Source organism: Emys orbicularis, chromosome 20 (genome assembly GCF_028017835.1).
Source record: "Emys orbicularis isolate rEmyOrb1 chromosome 20, rEmyOrb1.hap1, whole genome shotgun sequence".
Lineage (NCBI taxonomy): Eukaryota > Metazoa > Chordata > Testudines > Emydidae > Emys > Emys orbicularis.
In genome coordinates this window covers 20,313,876-20,333,168 of record NC_088702.1, presented here as the reverse complement: position 1 = coordinate 20,333,168, position 19,293 = coordinate 20,313,876, and the positions used below count along the sequence as shown (strand labels likewise).

Here is a 19,293-nt window from a genome sequence, read left to right as displayed (position 1 = left end):
AGTTTCAAACATTTTGCCCAGCTCTGAAGTTAGGCTTAGTGGCCTCTAATTGCTGGAATCACCTCCAGAGCCTTCTTTAAAAATTGGTGTCACATTAGCCATCCTCCAGTCACCTGGCACAGAAGCTGATTTAAATGATAGGTTACAAACCACAGTAAGTAGTTCTGCAATCTCACATTTGAGTTCCTTCAGAAGTCTTCTCCAGCTTACGTAGGATAAAGTTATGTTGGACTCTGTCAAAAGCCTTGCTGAAGTCCAGTTATATTATTTCCACTTCTTTCCCCCTGCCAGCAACCAGTTACCTCATCAAAGAAGGAAATCAAGCTGGTTTGGAAAGATTAGTTCTTGGTGAATCCATGCTGGTGATCACCCCTTCGTCCTCACAAATTGAAGGTTTTATACATTGCTCTAGTAGCTTTCCATTTGTCGAGGTCAGGCTGACTGGTCTATAGTTCCCGGCTCCTCCTTTTTCCCCTTTTAAAGATGGCCATTCTGTTAGCTCTTCCCCCGTCTTCTGGGACCTCTCCTGGCATCCATGAGTTTGCAAATATTATTGCCAGTGGCTCCAAGATTTCTTGAACAGCGTCATGCCCCACTGATTTGAATTCATTTAAATTGGTTGGAACATCTCTGAGGTGTTATTTACTTATCCCGATCTGCAGCCCTTCCCCTTTGTTGTCTGTGGTAACTTCACTGGTCACCAGCTCACATGTTGATTTTTGTTGGAAGACTGAAACAAAGCAGGCCTTCCGACGATCTTCTGATACCAGCTCGGGATTTTCTGGCCTATCTTGTGATTCTTAGAGAAAATCTATCTTTTTTCTGTGTGTGTGTGTGTGCGCCAATTTAAGGATTTTTTTAGCCCACAGTCTCCCAGGACTGTCTTGTGATTTGGGGATTGAGGGGGGGGGGTTACTGCGCTGCCAGAAACCCCAGATCAGCCCCCTGAAGAGCGCAGCAGTACTGATGGTCCCCCAGGCAGATCTGTCCTCCCCAAACAACCTCTGCTCTGACACTTCCCACCCACCTCATCTGTCTCTAGGTCTGTCCCAGCCCAAACCCCAGCCATGGGCAGAGCCCTGCTGCCACAGCAGGATGCAAGGGAATGGGAGCTCCGGGCTCAGGGCCCCCCCTGGAGAGCAGGGGGTCCTGCCATGCTGAGGGTCCTGATCTTCGCCCTGCTCTGGAGGGGTAAGTAAGCAGAACCTGCAACCCCAGTGCAGGGGGAAGGGTAGAACCTGCGTTAAGCGGAGCCAGGTCTGACCCAGAGCTTGAAAGGGAGGCTGGCCAGAGGGGGAGGGGAGCCCAGTGCCCCAGTGTGGTGCTAGGTGGGCGCTGAGCGAAAGGGAGCGAATGGAGCTCAATGAATGGGCTGTGGGTCGAGAGGGAGGGGCATCGGCAGAGCTGTGGGGGGAGCTCAGGGTTGGTCTCTGTTCTCTATGGGTCCTACATCAATCCCTTTTCATCCCCTGCAGAGTCCCTGTCCCAGCAGCCTGGATTTACCCTGACGGTGCCACCATCAGTGTCAGTGCAGGAGGGTCTCTGTGTTCTGGTCCCCTGCACGTTCATGTACCCAGCCTCCTACGACACTAAGAATTCCCAGTCCCGGCTCTACAGATACTGGTACAAGGATCAGGCCACTGGGGGCTCTGATCTGCCCATGGCCAGCAGTGACCCCAGCCGGGGGGTGTCGCAGGAGACCCAGGGCCGGTTCCGGCTGGCGGAGAATCCAGCGCACGGCGACTGCTCCCTGCAAATCAGCGACGCCCGACGGACGGATGCGCGGAGATATTTCCTTAGAGTCGAGGGATACTTTAGCTACAATTACCGCTACAGTACAGATGGCACTGACCTTGCGCTCACGATCTCCGTGACACGTAAGAGCAGCCACAGTCACCTCTCATTAGCCCCCTGAGTCAGCCAGTCCCCGTCCTGGGGTCAGATCTGGGCTGAGCCCCTAGAGGGGAAAGGCCCCGTGTCCCTGACTGATTCTCTCTCCTCTCCCCGTGTCCAGGGCTGACGGAGGAGCCAGAGATCCAGATCTCACCGGCACAGGGGCTGCCAGGGACGCTACTGGCTGGGGAGCTGGTGACTGTGACCTGCACAGCTCCCGGGCGATGCTCCGGGACCCCTCCCCGAGTCACCTGGACGGGGCCATTCAGCGACACAGCCCGGAACATCTCAACCCAGCTGGTGAATGGCACCTGGGCCCACAGCTCCGTGCTCCGCTTCACGCCCGGCCTGGGGGACCACGGCAAAGAGCTCATCTGCAACGTCACGTACAGCTCAGCACAGGGACCTTCCACCCGCAGAACCATCCAGCTCCGCGTGGGCTGTGAGTGACCCGCCCAGCCCCTCCACGCTGCCCCCAGCCCCCTCTGCTGGGATCCCGACCCTTGGACTCCCTAGCCCTGCCCTCCAACCCCTCCCACAACTCAGCCCTGTGCTGGGATCCCCTCCCCCCACCATTCACCCTCAGCCAATTCTGCTCCAGGCCCCTTCTCTCCACACCCTGCAGACCCTTCTCCCTTGGGATCTTCACCCCTTCCTGCCCCCCTCGGTTATGGCTCCCCTCTCTACCCCCGACCTGCCCTGCCCCGAAAATCCTCCTGTGCTGCGATCCACACCCCCCATTGCAGTCCCCCCTTGTTGGGATTTCCCCTCACACGTGCCACTCCAGTTCCCCCAAGGCTGTCCCACTGCATCTCCTCCACCCCCTCCCCTTTCTGCCGGGATCGGTGGACGCTCTATATGGGGCAGAGTGTTAATGGGACCCAGTCACTGTCCTGCACTAAACACACTCCGGGCTCAGTGCCCAGAGACCTTGGCCCGCCCTGCCCCAGGGAAACCCCCATTAAATGGCCTGTGACCTTTGCACTGCAGATCCAGGGCAGAGGGAAAATCAGAGGCCGCTTTTGCAACGTGAAGGATCAAATCAGGCATCAGTGTAAGGATGGCCCTTGTTCCCTTCAGCCCGAGGGAGATTTAGAAGGAACCTGCCCCCCAATCCCCCGCCCGTGTCTGAGCCCAGGCCCCAGCCTGACCCCGAACGTCTACACAGACCTCGGAGGAAACGTCCACACTGCAATCAAAGACCCGCAGCCCAAGCCCCGCGAGCCCGACCCAACGGACCCAGGCTCTGAGGCTCGGCTCCGCGGGGCTTTGAGGCACCGTGGACAGACCCTGCCAGGCCTGGCCAGCCAGTATCAGCGTCCGGCTGTTCTGGGTGTTGATTTCAGATGCCGCCCTCTAGGTGGAGCAGGGAAGCCCGGCTGCAAAGTACCCAGGCCAGGCTGGCTAAGCCAGAGGGTGAAAGGAGAGGGCTGGGGAGAGACGAAGCGAGGGGGGAATGCAAAGGACCCATGAGGGGTGTGTGTGACATGTCTGATGGTGGCTGGGGCTCATCTTGGGGTGGGAGCGGGGTTATTTAGTCCCCTGGCTCTGGCCCGGCCTGGAGAGGACACGTCTGGGGAGTGGGAGGCTGCCATAGTTAATTAGCCGCTTTGAGGGCAGCCCCACAGGGGCCAGCTGAGGCTTGAGTGGACTTCTGGGACATCTATAAGGGCCATGAGCTCCCAGGCTGAAGGTGGAGAAGCAGGTGGGTTGGTGTGAAGCGCAACTGACCGAGGATGGGGCCGGATCAGTGTCTGGGGGCCAGCTGAAGAGACACCCCAGGGCAGAAGAACCTGTGGGAATCCCCTACTGGATACTAGCAGGTTAATCTAGGGGACTCCCTTCCCCTGGGTATTAGTATGGTTAACCCGTGGGACACCCTGCCCCTGGGTTTCTCTCTCTGACTATTAATTTGTTGCTGTGTGTCCTGCGCTCCCCAGACATCCCCCAGCTGGGGACCACGCTGAACTCGTCCTGCCAGTGCCAGGGGCCCAGCATCAGCTGCAGTTGCTCCCTGCGCTCCCACCCCCCACCTCGGCTCCAGTGGCAGGTGGACGGGGAGCCGGTGGCTGGGAACGGCTCTCGGGGGGCCCTGCAGGTCAGCTTGTGGGCCCAGGGGGATGAGGCTGTCAGCGCCCTGAGTTGGACGGGGAGTGGGGACAGGGACCGGGATCCTCTGTCTCCGCTCCAACATCCACAGGATGTACGCTGTACTGCTGAGCCCACCGGAAACATGTGAGAGAGCTTCCCCACTAGGGAGCGCGAGCTCTGATCTTGCCCCAGGAAGGAGATTGACTGGCTTTTGCGGGGAGGTGGGCGGGCATTGGGCCACAGGACCTTTTCCCCTCAAGGAATCGCTGGCTCCTACCTGGCCCCAGGGTGAGGGCTGGCTGGCTTGGGACAGGGGTTGCAGGGATCTATCCCAGACTCTCGGCTTGTTCCAGCTCCCACAGGTGGCCTCACTTGGGCATTTATCGAAATCAGCTGCAAACTCGTCTTCGTGGCAACTGGATTCATCCTGGCCTATTACCTCACCCTGCTCTATTACAGACGGTAACTCAGCTACCGACCCACCAACTGATCTGCCCACCTATGTACCTACCTACTCATATACCTACCCACCGTTCTACCCACCTATGTACCCACCTAGCTACCAACCCACTGACCGACCCATCTACCCACCTACCACCCTGCCTAGCTACCTACCTACGACTTAGCATCCTACCCACCCACCCACCTACCATCCAACCCACCTACCTACCTATGTACCCATTGATGCACCCATCTTCCTACCACCCGACATAGCTCCCAACCCATTGACCCAACCACCCACTGATGTACCCACCCACTGACCTACCCACCCACCCATCTACCCACCTACCCATAAACTTACACACCGATCTGCCCACCTACCTCCCCACCAACTTACTGTCTACTCACCTACCCAACTATGTACCTACCCACCCATCTATCTATCTATCCAGACTGCCAGCCACTTATATACCCCAGAATCTCTCTCTCCCAGGACACCCTGCTGCTGTCGTGGAAGCAGAAGGAAGGACAGGCCGGGGGCCAGGGAATCCATTGTGCCCGAGTCCGGTGTGTAGATCGGGACGTTCCTCAGCCACCGAAGAGCTGACAAGGAATTGGAATCTCAGAGGACTTAGGAAACAGAGAATGAGACCTCAGCTGGGGGAACTGCCACCCTGGGAGAGGCCAACAGGCCCATCTAGTCTGATATCCTGCCCCCTCAGACCCATGCGTGTGGGAAGCACATGGAAGCTGCTTGTAATGTTTATATGACCAGTAGATGATCTGTTTGTTGCCTTGATTATTATGACTTTGTTGGCTCTGTGATGACCGCCAGGCACCCAGATACCCCGGTGACAAACACAGTAGGAGACCCTCTAGAGAACAGAGCAGCCCGGCTGATGCTAGTTACTGATCCCTGCAAGACAACGCCCAACCCAGCAGCTCTAACGGCCGCTCCCAGGCAGTGCGGGGAGAAAGTTTCACCGACAAACTTTTTTTTGGGTGCAAAATGCAAATTCGGCAACACCAAACTTTGTGTAAATCTGGGACGATTTTGCCAATTTGTTTGTTTGGGGGGGGAAACCTCCCAAAATTCCTCGAAATTGAAAGATTTCATTTAGGCATTTTCAAAAAGAAACGTTTCACTTTCTCAGTTCAAACACACTGTATGGTTTGAAATTTCCTGTAATTTTACTTTGTAGTTAAAAAACGTCTAAAATGCTTAAAATCGAAACAAAATGTTTCATCCTCAAACCAAATCTATTTCTGACCTTCTGATTCGCAGAAAATTTTGACCAATTTCCATTTTTGGTTTTACATTAAAAGATTTTTTCCTGCTGACTTTGGGTTCCCTCAAAATTTATCAGATAATGCTTTCAGATTGACCCCAAAGTATTTTATTTCAAATGTTTGGTTCACCAAAAAATTCAACAATTTTTCTTTTTGTTTCTAATTAAACAGTTTTCGGTTTGCTAAAAATTGTGACCATTTTTTGTTTCAAGCCACTAGCCAGGCAGGTAATGGGCCACTGGGCCTTTCCCCTATTGTGGGTGTTGGCTTGGATCCAGCCCCAAGGTGGGGGATTGTCTGGGTCAGACAGGGCCGGCTCCAGGCACCAGCTGACCAAGCACGTGCTTGGGGCGGCTCCTGGTAAGGGGCGGCCAATCTTGGGTTGGCGGGGGGGGGGGGGGCGCTAGGGATTTGTTTGGTTTTTTTGGTTCGGTCGGGCGGCGCTGGGGGTGGGGTGGGTTGTTTTTATTTCGGCGGCGGGGCGCTCGGCAGCGTGGCGCTCCACGGGGGGGTGGCGTTGAGGCGGGGTGCTCCGCGGGAGGGTGTTCGGCGGCTGGGGGGTTCAGCAGCGCAGCGCTCGGTGGGGGGGTTTAGGGGCACGGCGCTCGGCGGGGGGAGGGTGTTTGGCGGCGGGGGGGTTTGGCAGCACGGCGCTTGGCGGGGGGGTACGGCAGCAGGGGGGTTCAGCAGCACACCGCTCAGTGGGGGGGTACGGCAGCGTTCAGCGGGGGAGTTCGGCGGTGGGGGGGTTCAGCAGCACGCCGTTCGGCGGGGGGTACGGCAGCGCGGCGCTCCGTGGGGGGGGGGGTTCGGCGGCGCTCGGCGGGGGGGTTCGGCGGTGTGGCACTCGGCGAGGGGGGTGTTCGGAGGCTGGGGGATTCGGTGGTGCCGCGCTCCGCTGGTGGGATACGCGGCGGGGGGGTTCGGCGGAGGGGTTCAGCGGCGCAGCTTTCGGCGGGGAGTGTTCGCCGGCGTGGCACTCGCCGGGGGGTGTTCGGCGGTGGGGCGCTCCGCGGGGGGGGTTGGCAGCGCTCGGCGGGGGAGTTCAGCAGCGTGGCTCTTGGCGAGGGGGGTGTTCGGTGGTGGAGGGGTTCAGCGGCGCAGTGCTCTGTGGGGGGTTCGGCGGCGAGGGGGTTCGGCGGGGGGGTTCAGCAGCGCGGCGCGGCGCTTGGCGGGGAGTGTTCGGCGGCATGGCGCTCACCAGGGGGTGTTCAGCGGTGGGGCGCTCCACGGGTGGGGTGTAGGTGGTGCGGTGCTCGGGGGGGTGTTTCAGCGGGGCGGGGCAGCGCTGGGGATGTGTATTATGGCGGCACGGCGATGGGGGGGCGGCCCTGTGCCTCCCCCAACACCTCTCTGAGGATATTGGCAGGGACGGGTTTCCCCCAGAAGACGTCCGCTTGCTCCATGAACCAAGACCCACAGATTCCCCCATCTGATCCGGGCCCCATCAGTGGCCTGAATGTGCAGGGGATGATGAAGCAGAGACCCACCCAGGCTCGCACCGATACTGGGACCCTCAGGCCCAGGTCTGGGCTCTGGTTCAAAGAATCCTGCATAGGAGAGATGGGATGGGAGGAGCACGCTGTTCTGGACGGAGCCACCAGATGGCGCAGTTACACAAAGCCAGACATAATCTTAGTGTGTGAGCAAGTGTTAAGTCTTTGGAGAAATGCTGGATTGATTGTGTTCAATATTTTTATGTAGATATATACCTCTCTACATATATACATATATGTGTGTGTGTGTGTCTGTGCGTGTATCTAATATTATGTTATTATATATCTTCTGACACACATATATACATACACACACAGAGAAGTATATGTAGACTATATATCTAATTATGCTCAGTTTTATGTTAAGATAATATATATATGTGTGTGTGTGTGTATACACACACACACATATATATACAGAGAGAGAGGGAGTACATACAGACAGTGCACACACACATATGCTGGATATATACCTATGTTGACTTTTATTTTAGGATATATTTTATATAATGATGCTAATTATGTTTTGTTTCTTGTATTAAACCTATTACACCAGATCTGGATTGTGTCACAGACTCCCAGGCCCTGGGCTCTCTCGGCTCCCTACGGTTCCTGGGAGGACCCCCCTTCAGTGTGACAGCCCTTCTGGGGTCACACACACTCTGGGGGGTTAAGACCTGGGCTCCAGCGCCTCCTGGAACCACAGCTCCCGAACCTTCAGCCTGCCTGTCTCTCACCGTCAGCCCCCTCGGGGAGTCCCCTCACTCTGCACCACAGGGGCATCCCCACCCAGAGGAAGCAACGCCCCCTGATCTCTACCCTGCAGTGACTCTCAGCCAGTGTAACACAGGAGGTTTATTGAATGTCTCAACTAGAACAGGCAGTTCTCAGGGCCCTCAGGCCTGGCCAGTCTCCGCACTGTCCAGCTGGGTCTGTCCCCATCCAGGTAGCTCAGCCCCCTCTTTGTCCCCAGTCCAGAAGTGACCTCCTTCCCACCGAGCCCCCCATATCCCCTCCCGCACCAGCCCCTCCTCCACCCTTTGTCTTTGTTCCTGGACAAATAGGTCATCTGGGCTCCATCTCTTCCACCCTTTGTTTCCCAACTGACCAGAACCAGCTGCCTTATGGGGCCCTCTCTCCTCCACTCTTTATCCTCCTACGGGCCTGTCAGGGTTCCCTCCCTACTCTGAACTCTGGGGTACAGATGTGGGAACCAGCATAAAAGACCCCTTAAGCTTATTTTTACCAGCTTAGGTTAAGAACTTCCCCAAGGCACAAATTCCTTCCCTTGTCCTTGGAAGGTATTGCTGCCACCACCAAGGGATTTAGACAAAAAATTCTGGAAAAGCGTCACTTGGAGTCCCCTGTTCCCCAAAATATTCCCCCAAAACCCCTTCACCCCCTTTCCTGGGGAGGCTTGAGAATAATATATTAACCAATTAGTTACAATGTGAGCACAGACCAAACCCCTTGGTTTTTAGGACACTGAAAATCAATCAGGTTCTTAAAAAAATAATTTTATTTAAAGGAAAAGAATCACACCTGCAAAAATCAGGATGGAAGGTAACTTTACAGGGTAATAGAAAGATTTAAAACACAGAGGATTCCCCTCTAGGCTCAGCTTCAAAGTTACTAAAAACAGGACTAAAACTCCCTCTTAGCATAGGGAAAATTCACAAGCTAAAACAAAAGATAATCTAACGCATTTCCTTGCCCTTACTTACAATTTTTGTAATCTTAGGTGCTCATTTCAGGTATGTTTTCAGGAGATGTTTTTCCTGCCTGGTCTCTCTCCGTCCAGAAAGAGAACAACAAAGAGAGCACAAACAAAACCTCCTCCCCAGATTTGAAAGTACACCACTACCCCGATATAACGCGACCTGATATAACGCGAATTTGGATATAACGCGGGAAAGCAGTGCTCCGGGGGGGCAGGGCTGCGCACTCCAGTGGATCAAAGCAAGTTCGATATAACGCGGCTTCACCTATAATGCAGTAAGATTTTTTGGCTCCCGAGGACAGCGTTATATCGGGGTAGAGGTGTATCTTCTTTCCTTATTGGTCCTTTTGGTCAGGTGCCAACCAGGTTATTTGAGCTTCTTAACCCCTTACAGGTAAGGATTCAGTACAGCTGCTCAGGCGGGATTTTATGCTACCCATAGCTGTATGTTTATGACGGGGCCAGAACCGGCTGGCTCCCAAGATGGCCTGGGCCTCTGGGTCACTGGTTGCTAAGATCCACAGTGTCCAGGCCGGTGTCCAGAGTCCAGGATGCTAGGTGAGGTCACACCTGGCCCTCTGCAACCACAAACCCCCTCTTCCACCACCTTGTTACACATGCAGCACACAGGGAAACTGAGGTACGCACCATATTCATACAAAACACTAACAAAATCCCCCACTTCATCACATCTCTCCCCACTTCAAGTCTGAACTGAATGGGGTTACTTAAGCCAGTGACCCAGGGAGGTTCAGGTTCCCCTCTCTGGGACAAAGCCTCTGCTATAACATTTGTACTCCCATTCCCACGTCCCACCTCCATCTCGTAATCCTGGAGGTTCAGACTCCATTTCAGGAGCTTGGCATTAGCCCCTTTCATTTGGTGCATCCCGTCGGCATGAGTGGTCAGTGTACACAGTAAAGTGCCACCCAAATAGTTATACCTGCAGCTTCTTAAGGAGCCACCCCACAGCCAGGTATTGCTTCTCTATGACTGCATAGTTCTGCTCCGTGGCAGCAAGCGCTGGGAGGGAGGGGGGAGGAGGGGGAACAAGGCACGCTCGGGGAAGAGGCGGGGTCGGGGCAGGGATTTAGTTTGATAGCATCCTGTCTGTCAAGAAATTGCTTATCAATAGTTGTGGTTGTGAAATCCTCATTTCTTCATTGTTTTGTCATTCTGGTCCCCACTTCCCTATTGTTTATCTGTCTGGTCCAGGGGTCGGCAACATTCGGCACGCGGCTCGCCAGGGTAAGCACCCTAGCAGGCCAGGCCAGTTTATTTACCTGCTGACGTGGCAGGTTCGGCTGATCGTGGCCCCCACTCACCGCGGTTCGCCGTCCCGGGCCAATGGGGGTGGCGGGAAGCCGGGGCCAGCACATCCCTCAGCCTGCGCCACTTCCCGCCGCCCCCATTGGACCGGGACGGCGAACCGTGGCAAGTGGGGGCCGCGATCGGCCAAACCTGCCACGTCAGCAGGTAAATAAACTGGCCCGGCCCGCTAGGGTGCTTACCCTGGCGAGCCGCGTGCCGAACGTTGCCGACCCCTGGTCTGGTCTCTCTCTGGTTCTTTAATTGTTTCTCTCTGTTACATAATTAATTTTGCTAGGTGTAAATTAATTAAGGTGGTGGGGTGGGATTGGTTAGAGAATTTTTTACACTATGTTAGGATTGGTTAGTAAAATTTTAGTATCATGATTGGTTAAGGTACAGCTTAAAAGGGCTCAAATTTCCCTATATAAACTGAGGTCCAAAAGGAAGTTCTTTGGGTACCAACTCCAGGACACAGCCCCAAGAACAGAGCTGCCAGACCTCAACTCTCTGCCAATGATGCCGTGCAGAAACTGGAGTCCCCAGATGGACCTGATCCTGACTGGCCATCAAGAAAAGTTCATCTGTCTTATTGGGAGTAGTGAGCACTGTTTATGGGGGAAGGGATAGCTCAGTGGTTTGAGCATTGGCCTGCTAAACCCAGGGTTGTGAATTCCATGCTTGAGGGGGCCATTTAGGGATCTGGGGCAAAAATCTGTCTGGGGATTGGTCCTGCTTTGAGCAGGGGGTTGGACTAGATAACCTCCTGAGGTCCCTTCCAACCCTGGTATTCTATGTGCAGTCTGGTTTGGGTGATTGGTAATAAATAGAGGATAAGGATATTACTGTGTAAGGCTCTTTCACTGGTAAAAGGTCCTGCAAACCCACAGGATTCTGCCTGAGCCTTAGGAACAGGGTAAGGTGGGTGCCCTTGAGTGTGTGAGTAACAGAGAATTTTGTGCGGGTAACAATTTGGTGCCAAATCCCTGGGCAGCCTAAGGTCTTTTGGACTGAACTGATAGAGTCTAACACCGTAAATAATAGCAGAGTACCTGTGCCTGCTGTCAGAGTGGGTCACTACCTATCTGGCAGAATGACCCCCCCCCCCCCCAGAGCAACAAGAGAGAAAGGGAACAAAGAAAAGGGACCAGGAGGGATGGGGGCTAGTTGAGGAACCCACCCTCCTGTCTAAATGGTTAGTGGGACAAAGCCTGTGCCCATGAGAAGGGGCGGTTCAGCGAGGAAAGCAGGATCGGGCCCAGACAAGCAGGCAGGCAACAGAGAAGGAGATTGGAAAACAGGTTGGGAGCCCTGAGGGCAGAGTGGCAGGAGTAAGGGGAGGAGTAAGTAAGTACAGATCCCTGGGACAATACTTGGAAGGGTGATATCTGAGCTGATGGAGGTGTCAGTCTGGGAGATAAGCAAGGCCTTGTCTACACTACGAGAGTACTTCGATTTTAGTTAATTCGACTATGTGGAATCGATATTACTAAGTCGAACGTGTGTGTCCACACTAAGGACAGTAATTCGACTTTGTGAGACTTTGTGAGTCCACACTAACGGGGCAAGCGTCGACATTGGAAGCGGTGCACTGTGGGCAGCTATCCCACAGTTCCCGCAGTCCCCCCTGCCCATTGGAATTCTGGGTCGAGCCCCAAATGCCTTCTGGGTAAAAAAATGTGTCGAGGGTGCTTTTGGGCGCCTGTCGTCATCCGTCCGTCACTCAAGCCCTCCCTCCCTCCCTCCCTGAAAGCGCCGGCGGGAAATCAGTTCGCGCGCTTTTCTGATTACTGACAGCGCGGACGCCACAGCAGTGCGAGCATGGATCCCGCTGCGACCATCGCTGCAGTTGTGGCAGTTCTCAACGCCTCGCAGCTTCTCCTCCACCTGTACCAGAGGCAGCTGCAGATCAATCATGAGAGGAGGCTACGGCACTACCGTGATGGCATGAAGTCGGACACTAGCTCCGACCTCTCTGAGAACATGAGACCCAGCGCCCAGGACATCTCGCTGTCACTGGGTCTTGTTGATACTGTTGAACGGCGATTCTGGGCCCGTGAAACCAGCACGGAATGGTGGGACCGCATAGTGCTGCAGGTCTGGGATGAATCCCAGTGGCTGCGCAACTTTCGCATGTGGAAGGGGACTTTCCTCGAACTGTGTGAGTTGCTGTCCCCTTCCCTGAAGCGAAAGGACACCCGGATGCGGGCAGCCCTGACTGTCCAGAAGCGAGTGGCCATAGCCCTCTGGAAGCTCGCAACGCCAGACAGCTACCGGTCCGTCGCTAACCAGTTTGGCGTGGGCAAGTCTACCGTGGGGGTTGCTGTTATGCAAGTAGCCAGGGCAATCGTCAAGCTACTGCTATCTAAGGTAGTGACCCTGGGAAACGTGGAGCTCATCAGAGATGGCTTTGCCGAGATGGGATTCCCAAACTGCGGTGGGGCTATAGATGGGACTCACATCCCTATCCTGGCACCGGACCACCAGGCTAGCCAGTACATCAACCGGAAGGGCTACTTTTCCATGGTGCTGCAAGCACTGGTGGACCATCGGGGACGTTTTACCAATATCTACGTTGGATGGCCTGGCAAGGTTCATGACGCTAGGGTGTTCAGGAACTCTGGTCTGTGTAGACGGCTGCAGGAAGGTCTTTACTTCCCGGACCACAAAGTAACTGTTGGGGATGTGGAGATGTCTACAGTCATCCTCGGGGACCCTGCATACCCGCTAATGCCCTGGCTCATGAAGCCCTACACTGGCGCACTGGACTCAGGGAAAGAACTATTCAACTACCGGCTCAGCAAGTGCAGAATGGTGGTGGAGTGTGCTTTTGGCCGTCTCAAGGGGAGATGGAGAAGCCTACTCACTCGCTGTGATCTCAGCGAGACCAATATCCCGATTGTGATAGCTGCTTGCTGTGTGCTCCACAATTTGTGTGAGAGCAAGGGGGAGACCTATATGTCGGGGTGGGAGGTTGTGGCAAAAAGCCTGGCTTCTGATTACGTCCAGCCAGACAGCAGGGCGATTAGAAGATCACAGCGGGACGCGCTGTGCATCAGGGAGGCTTTGAAAGCCAGGTTCCTGACTGAACAGGGTCTCCAGTGACTTTTTACTTTGTGGACACAGATGCTGAACCTGCCCCCGTTTCTTTACCCAGTTACTGTTGACTATCCTTCCAAGTTACATACCCCCTTCCCCACCTTCCCAACAAATAAAATCTGTTCTGTTCTGTTAATGAACAAGGTTCTCTTTTTTACTGTTTTCGCGGGAATGTTTTAAACCGGGGACGCAGACTGTGGCGGGGGGCGGGCTTAGTGTTTTGATGCAAATGATGCTTCTAAAGTCCGGGAATGACAGGCTCCGCAGTGCTGGATTGGTTGTTTCAATGCAGCCTGCCAGCAGTCCTGGGCGGGACTGGATGTATGTGTCGGCCAAGTGACTTTCTGGCAGGGGGCGGAGGGTAACAGATCCCCTGCTGCGTGGCTCTGTGATCCAGGATAAGGACCGCGGCATAGGATCTCTAACTGCCCTCCCCCGACACAAAGTCACAGATCAACCCCCTCGCACCCCAGAACAAGAAAACCGCCTCCCAGACTGACCAGGGTAACTGGTGACTGTGCTGTGTATGTGTCCTGATGCTGGACCTGCCCCCGCCTCTGTAGCCTGCTACAGGTGACTGTCCTGTCCAAGTAACAAACCCCTTTCCCCCCCTTCAGACAGAATCCCCTCCAAAAGACACTCTCGGAAACAGTACTTAACAGAAACAGATGTTTTATTATGAACCGCACATGAAAAGGGGGGGGGGGAAGGAAACTTGGGCATGGGCTAGTGTGAGATGGGTAGGAAAGGACTTTTCTAACTTTGGAACGAGAGCCTTCCATTGCTGCAGCAGTGTGCAGTGGCCGACTGACAGTTTTAACGGACCTTGCCGCCCCTCCTTCTTTGTACTTTTGGTGAGGGGGGTGTGGGACTTGGTGGCGGGGGAGGGCGGTTAGAGATAGACAGCAGCAGTGCTCTGTCCTCCTGCCTCCGGTCTTGCAGAACATCCACTAGGCGCCGGAGCGTCTCCGTTTGCTCCCTCATTAGTCCAAGCAGGGTTTGAGTAGCCTGCTGGTCCTCCTGGCGCCACCTCTCCTCCCGTTCCATGACTGCTCTGTGCATTTGTGACAAGTTCTCCCTCCACTGTGTCGTCTGGGCTGCCTGCTCTCGTGAGCACTCCATAAGTTCATAAAACATGTCTTCACGAGTTTTTCTCTTCCTTCTTCTAATCTGCGCTAGCCTCTGGGAGTGTGATGCCAGGCTGGGTTGGGAGACAGTCGCAGATGTGTCTGTGGGAATGGGAAAAAGGGAGTAAATTCCTGAGACAGATACATGAAGTTGCTAACAAAGAGCATAGTCTTTCTCTGTGAACAACACCATGCACTGCACCTTTCACATGCGCACTCAGGACAAGGTCGAATTTTCGGCCCTCGCCTTATGTGTCTGGGGTCCTGCAGTTGCGATCAGAGAAGCGTTGCAGGACACCTCTACTTCTGCTGCAGGAAAACATGGTAAGCCGTAGACTTGTGGCAGCTTAAACATGTAATAGTAGCACTGGGCTCCTTTCGCACTGAATGCAAGGCCACTCTCTGCTGGCAGCAATCAGGGAAGCATGAGCTCTGCCCCTGTCCCACCACCTCGCGGCTGTCCCCGGGAAAGATCCCTGTATGCTGCCCCTGTGAGGCCTCCACCGCGTGGCTGTAAAGCAGTCCCAATACTAACATTCCCCTCCCTAATTTAAAGCAGGGCGTCATGTGTGACATAACACTCATGAGGATCTCGGAGACCGAGAGGGGAAGGATGCTGCGTGAAAGCATGCAGAGGCCTAGGCCGTATGCCGCCATGCTGTGCCGCGCACTGATCCCCGACTACCTGATGGACTCATGGCGTGGGAACGTGTGTTACCACGGGGGACCAAACAAGATCGCCCTGCCGTTGAACCTCGTGCGCATGCTGGAGCGGTACCTGCAGGAGAGCTATGCCGAGCTATCCCAGGAGGACTGTCTGTCCATTCCCGGGCACATTGACCGCCTTTTCCTTTAAGTTCAGCATTACGGACTACAGAGAGGAGCGTCCTGTGGTGGACTAATCATGAATATCCGGACAGTACTTGATTTTCTATACATAGTTAGGAGTAAATAGTTCACTAAGCCAACTAAATCATGAACAACAAATTACTAATATAGTTAATATTCCTGTTTTGTTATAAATAAAAGTTTCTATGTTTAAATGAGTGACTGAAAAGCCCATTCTTAACAATATAAATATTCCACTTATGTTAAAATGAAATGTTTAGATGTTTAAAGCACTCACTGCTTGATCCTTCCCCTGATTCGGTGTCCGGGGTAAGGGCTGTGGACGGTTGGTAGGGGATCTCGGTAAGGGTGATGAAGAGCTCCTGGCTGTCGTTGAAATCAGCGGTGCAAGCGCTGTCGACTGCCTCGTCCTCCTCATCTCCTTCCTCATCTTCCCCGTCACCTAACATTTCCGAGGAGGAACCGGCCGTGGACAATATCCCATCCTCGGAGTCCACGGTCACTGGTGGGGTAGTGGTGGCGGCCGCACCTAGGATGGAATGCAGTGCCTCGTAGAAACGTGATGTGTGGGGCTGTGATCCGGAGCGTCGGTTTGCCTCTTTGGTTTTTTGGTAGCCTTGTCTCAGCTCCTTGATTTTCACGCGGCACTGCGTTGCATCCCGGCTGTATCCTCTCTCTGCCATGGCTTTAGAGATCTTCTCGTAGATCTTTGCATTCCTTCTTTTGGAGCGCAGCTCTGAAAGCACGGACTCATCGCCCCACACAGCGATGAGATCCAAGACTTCCCGATCAGTCCATGCTGGGGCCCTCTTTCTATTAGATTGCACGGCCAACTCTGCTGGAGAGCTCTGCATCGTTGCCAGTGCTGCTGAGCTCTCCACGCTGTCCAAACAGAAAATGAGATTCAAACTGGCCAGACAGGAAAAGGAATTCAAATTTTCCCAGGGCTTTTCCTGTGTGGCTGGTCAGAGCATCCGAGCTCGAAGTGCTGTCCAGAGCGTCAACAGAGTGGTGCACTGTGGGATAGCTCCCGGAGCTATTACCGTCGATTTCCATCCACACCTAGCCTAATTCGATATTGCCATTTCGAATTTAGCGCTACTCCTCTCGTTTTCGAGGATTACAGAAGTCGAATTTAAAAGAGCTCTATTTCGAACTAAGTAGCTTCCTGGTGTGGACGGGTGCAGGGTTAATTCGATGTAACGGCGCTAAATTCGATATAAGCTCCTAGTGTAGACCAGGCCCAAGTGATTTAAGGAAAGAGATTGAGACGTTAAGTCTGCAGAGGCTGGAGGGAATTAAGCAGCTGAACGTTGTAAAAACGTTTGTTTTTTTTTAAAGTGTTATAGGCAAGAGAATTTTTGGTTTCTTTGCAGCCATTCTGAAGGGGAAATGGGCCCTTTTCCAAAGGAATGTCTGTAAATAAGCCAGGCAAAGAGACAATCTGATTTAAATCATTTGACTAGGAACAATTTAGTCAAATTCACTAAAAGAACATAAGGGGTTTCTATTGGAACGTAATTGCCCCCAATGTATACAAATGTAATCTATGTACAGCTGTGTAAAAATTAAAGCAGTGTAAGGGGATGTAAAGCAAAAGAGTGTGTGTGTGTGTGTGTGTGTGTGTGTATAAATATATTGTGTAAATATGTGGCGTGTTTAGGACCTAAACCAACACTCCTGGTTTATAAAATTCTGTTTTGTGGGTTTAAGATAAATTTGTTTTTTGTTTTGTTTTTCATTAATACCACTAAAAATCCATTTGACCCTTTCATTCAAAGTTGCAAAACTGACAGACACTGTTTGCCAGACACAGGTAACTGGTGTTGTTTGGCTTTGGTATTGAGCATTTAACCCTTAAGGTACCTCAATGCTTTATAAAGTTCAATATCTTTTTAAAGACCAAAGTGGTGGCTGCAGCAGGGCAGTGAAACCCAGGAGAATGGGGAGAGATTCTGGATTTGTTTTCTGGTAACAAAATAGCAGATAAGAGCTGTAGTAAAAGAATTAGAAATAAATTAAAAAAAAAAGACGGTGCCCGTCTGGAGCAACAGCAGGGGTGAGGTGCACAAAAAAAGCAACATTCGGAACACTGAGCCGTAAGGTGGCTCTGTGTAATCAGACTGTCACTTTGATAAGGGTACATGAAAACTCTGTGAGCACAAAAGAAACAGTTCCACCGTATGTAAAAATTCATATGGCTAATATAATGTTCTAAAAGTTAAACTATGAAAGGAATCAGAGTAGCAGCCGTGTTAGTCTGTATCCGCAAAAAGAACAGGAGTACATCTCTACCCCGATATAACGTGACCCGATATAACATGAATTCTGATATAATGCGGTAAAGCAGTGCTCCGGGGGGGTGGGGCTGCGCACTCCGGCGGATCAAAGCAAGTTCGATATAACGCGGTTTCAACTATAACATGGTAAGATTTTTTGGCTCCCGAGAACAGCGTTATATCGAGGTAGAGGTGTATTTGTGGCACCTTAGAGACTAACAAATGTATTTGAGCATAAGCTTTCATGGGCTACAGCCCACTTCATCGGATGCATAGAATGGAACATATAGTAAGGAGATATATATACATACAGAGAACATGAAAAGGTGGGAGTTGTCCTACCAAGTCTAAGGACAACTCCCACCTTTTCATGTTCTGTATGTATATATATCTCCTTACTATATGTTCCATTCTATGCATCCAATGAAGTGGGTTGTAGCCCACGAAAGCTTATGCCCAAATAAATTCATTAGTCTCTAAGGTGGCACAAGTACTCCTGTTCTTTTTATGGAAGGAATGTGCATTTTCCCCAGGACGTGTGCAGTGTATATTGTAGAATAAAAGAAATGCAAACAAAACATGCTACTTAGTTAGAATCCTATTAGGGCTCTAAAGGGAGCCACAATAGGTTGTTTTTTTCTTTTTCAGATCGCTGTGTGTTTTGGAAGCAGGAGTTGAAAGTGGAAAGAAATCAAAAAACTCTGGTGGAAGTTGACTGTGTCCCTTTTAAGACAGAGTCTCTGAGCTGCTGATGGCTTTGGATCCGAAAGCAAGCCAGAAAGCCTCTGTGTTAATGCAAATTACCTAACTCATAGAGGAAGGAGAGAACTGTAGCCGGACACGGTCCCCACACGCCCTGCTGCACGCGCCCCCCTTTTCATCTACTCCCCCCTTTTTGCTCTTCCGAATGCAGTCTGTGGCCAGGTCTACACCCAGCCGCTAGTTCGGCGGCTGGGAATGGAAGTTCTGGGTTCGATTTATCGCGTCTGGTCTGGACGCGATAAATCGATCCCGGAAGCGCTCGCCGTCGACTGCGGTACTCCAGCTCGGCGAGAGGAGTACCGCGGAGTTGACGGGGAGCCTGCCTGCCACGTGTGGACCGCGTCTGAACCGCGGTAAGTTCGAACTAAGGTATGTCGACTTCAGCTACGTTATTCACGTAGCTGAAGTTGCGTACCTTAATTCGAATTTGGGGGGTAGTGTAGACCAGGCCTGTGTCTGTGTAGGTTACCTGTTTTGCCAGTTATCTTTCTCTTAAAGTGCGGTTTGCACAGTTTCCTGTCTGAACCACAAGCAGCAGAAATCCTCGCTGATGTGAGGTTCTTGCTTAAAGCTATATCACCAATTGTATTTGTGCTTATGAATATGTAATCAATATGTAAGGAGTCACTGAGACAGTATGAGTGTAAGAAACCAGTCGCAAGGCTTGAACCGAAATATTACCGTGTAAGGATAATCAAGGTGTATATGGGACTATATATAAACCTCCGGCAGTAGTGGCCAACAGAGAGATGTCATCCATGACAGCAAGAACTCAGGACCGGACTGGAAGTAGTAGAGCCCTCCCGCAGATCCGAAAGGACTCCAGGGACTCTCATCGCCTAGTGTTACGATCTCTGGGCAGCTGGAGCCTGATCACCCACAGTCACCTAAGATTGAAAACAACATCCGCGCCTGCAGTCTGCCAGCAGAACGAATGC

The 19,293-nt window shown here is 52.7% G+C and overlaps 1 protein-coding gene and 1 long non-coding RNA gene across 2 annotated transcripts; both read left to right on the top strand.

Moving 5' to 3' along the window:
* Positions 1 to 1,154: 1,154 nt before the first annotated feature.
* On the top strand, positions 1,155 to 1,915 carry LOC135892235 (myeloid cell surface antigen CD33-like). Its single transcript, XM_065419942.1, has 2 exons — positions 1,155 to 1,191; positions 1,476 to 1,915. Exons 1-2 carry the CDS (start codon positions 1,155 to 1,157, stop codon positions 1,913 to 1,915), a joined length of 477 nt encoding a protein of 158 aa, XP_065276014.1.
* A 278-nt stretch (positions 1,916 to 2,193) lies between these two features.
* On the top strand, positions 2,194 to 5,777 carry LOC135892799 (uncharacterized). Its single transcript, XR_010562301.1, has 3 exons — positions 2,194 to 2,335; positions 4,338 to 4,446; positions 4,919 to 5,777. It is a non-coding gene; the product is annotated as an uncharacterized LOC135892799 (long non-coding RNA).
* The last annotated feature ends 13,516 nt before the right edge of the window (positions 5,778 to 19,293 follow it).

Coding starts and splice junctions, on each gene's coding strand:
- LOC135892235 (XM_065419942.1), top strand. CDS start 1,155: ATGCTGAGGGTCCTGATCTTCGCCCTGCTCTGGAGGG. Junction 1,192..1,475: donor CTTCGCCCTGCTCTGGAGGG/GTAAGTAAGCAG, acceptor CATCCCCTGCAG/AGTCCCTGTCCCAGCAGCCT.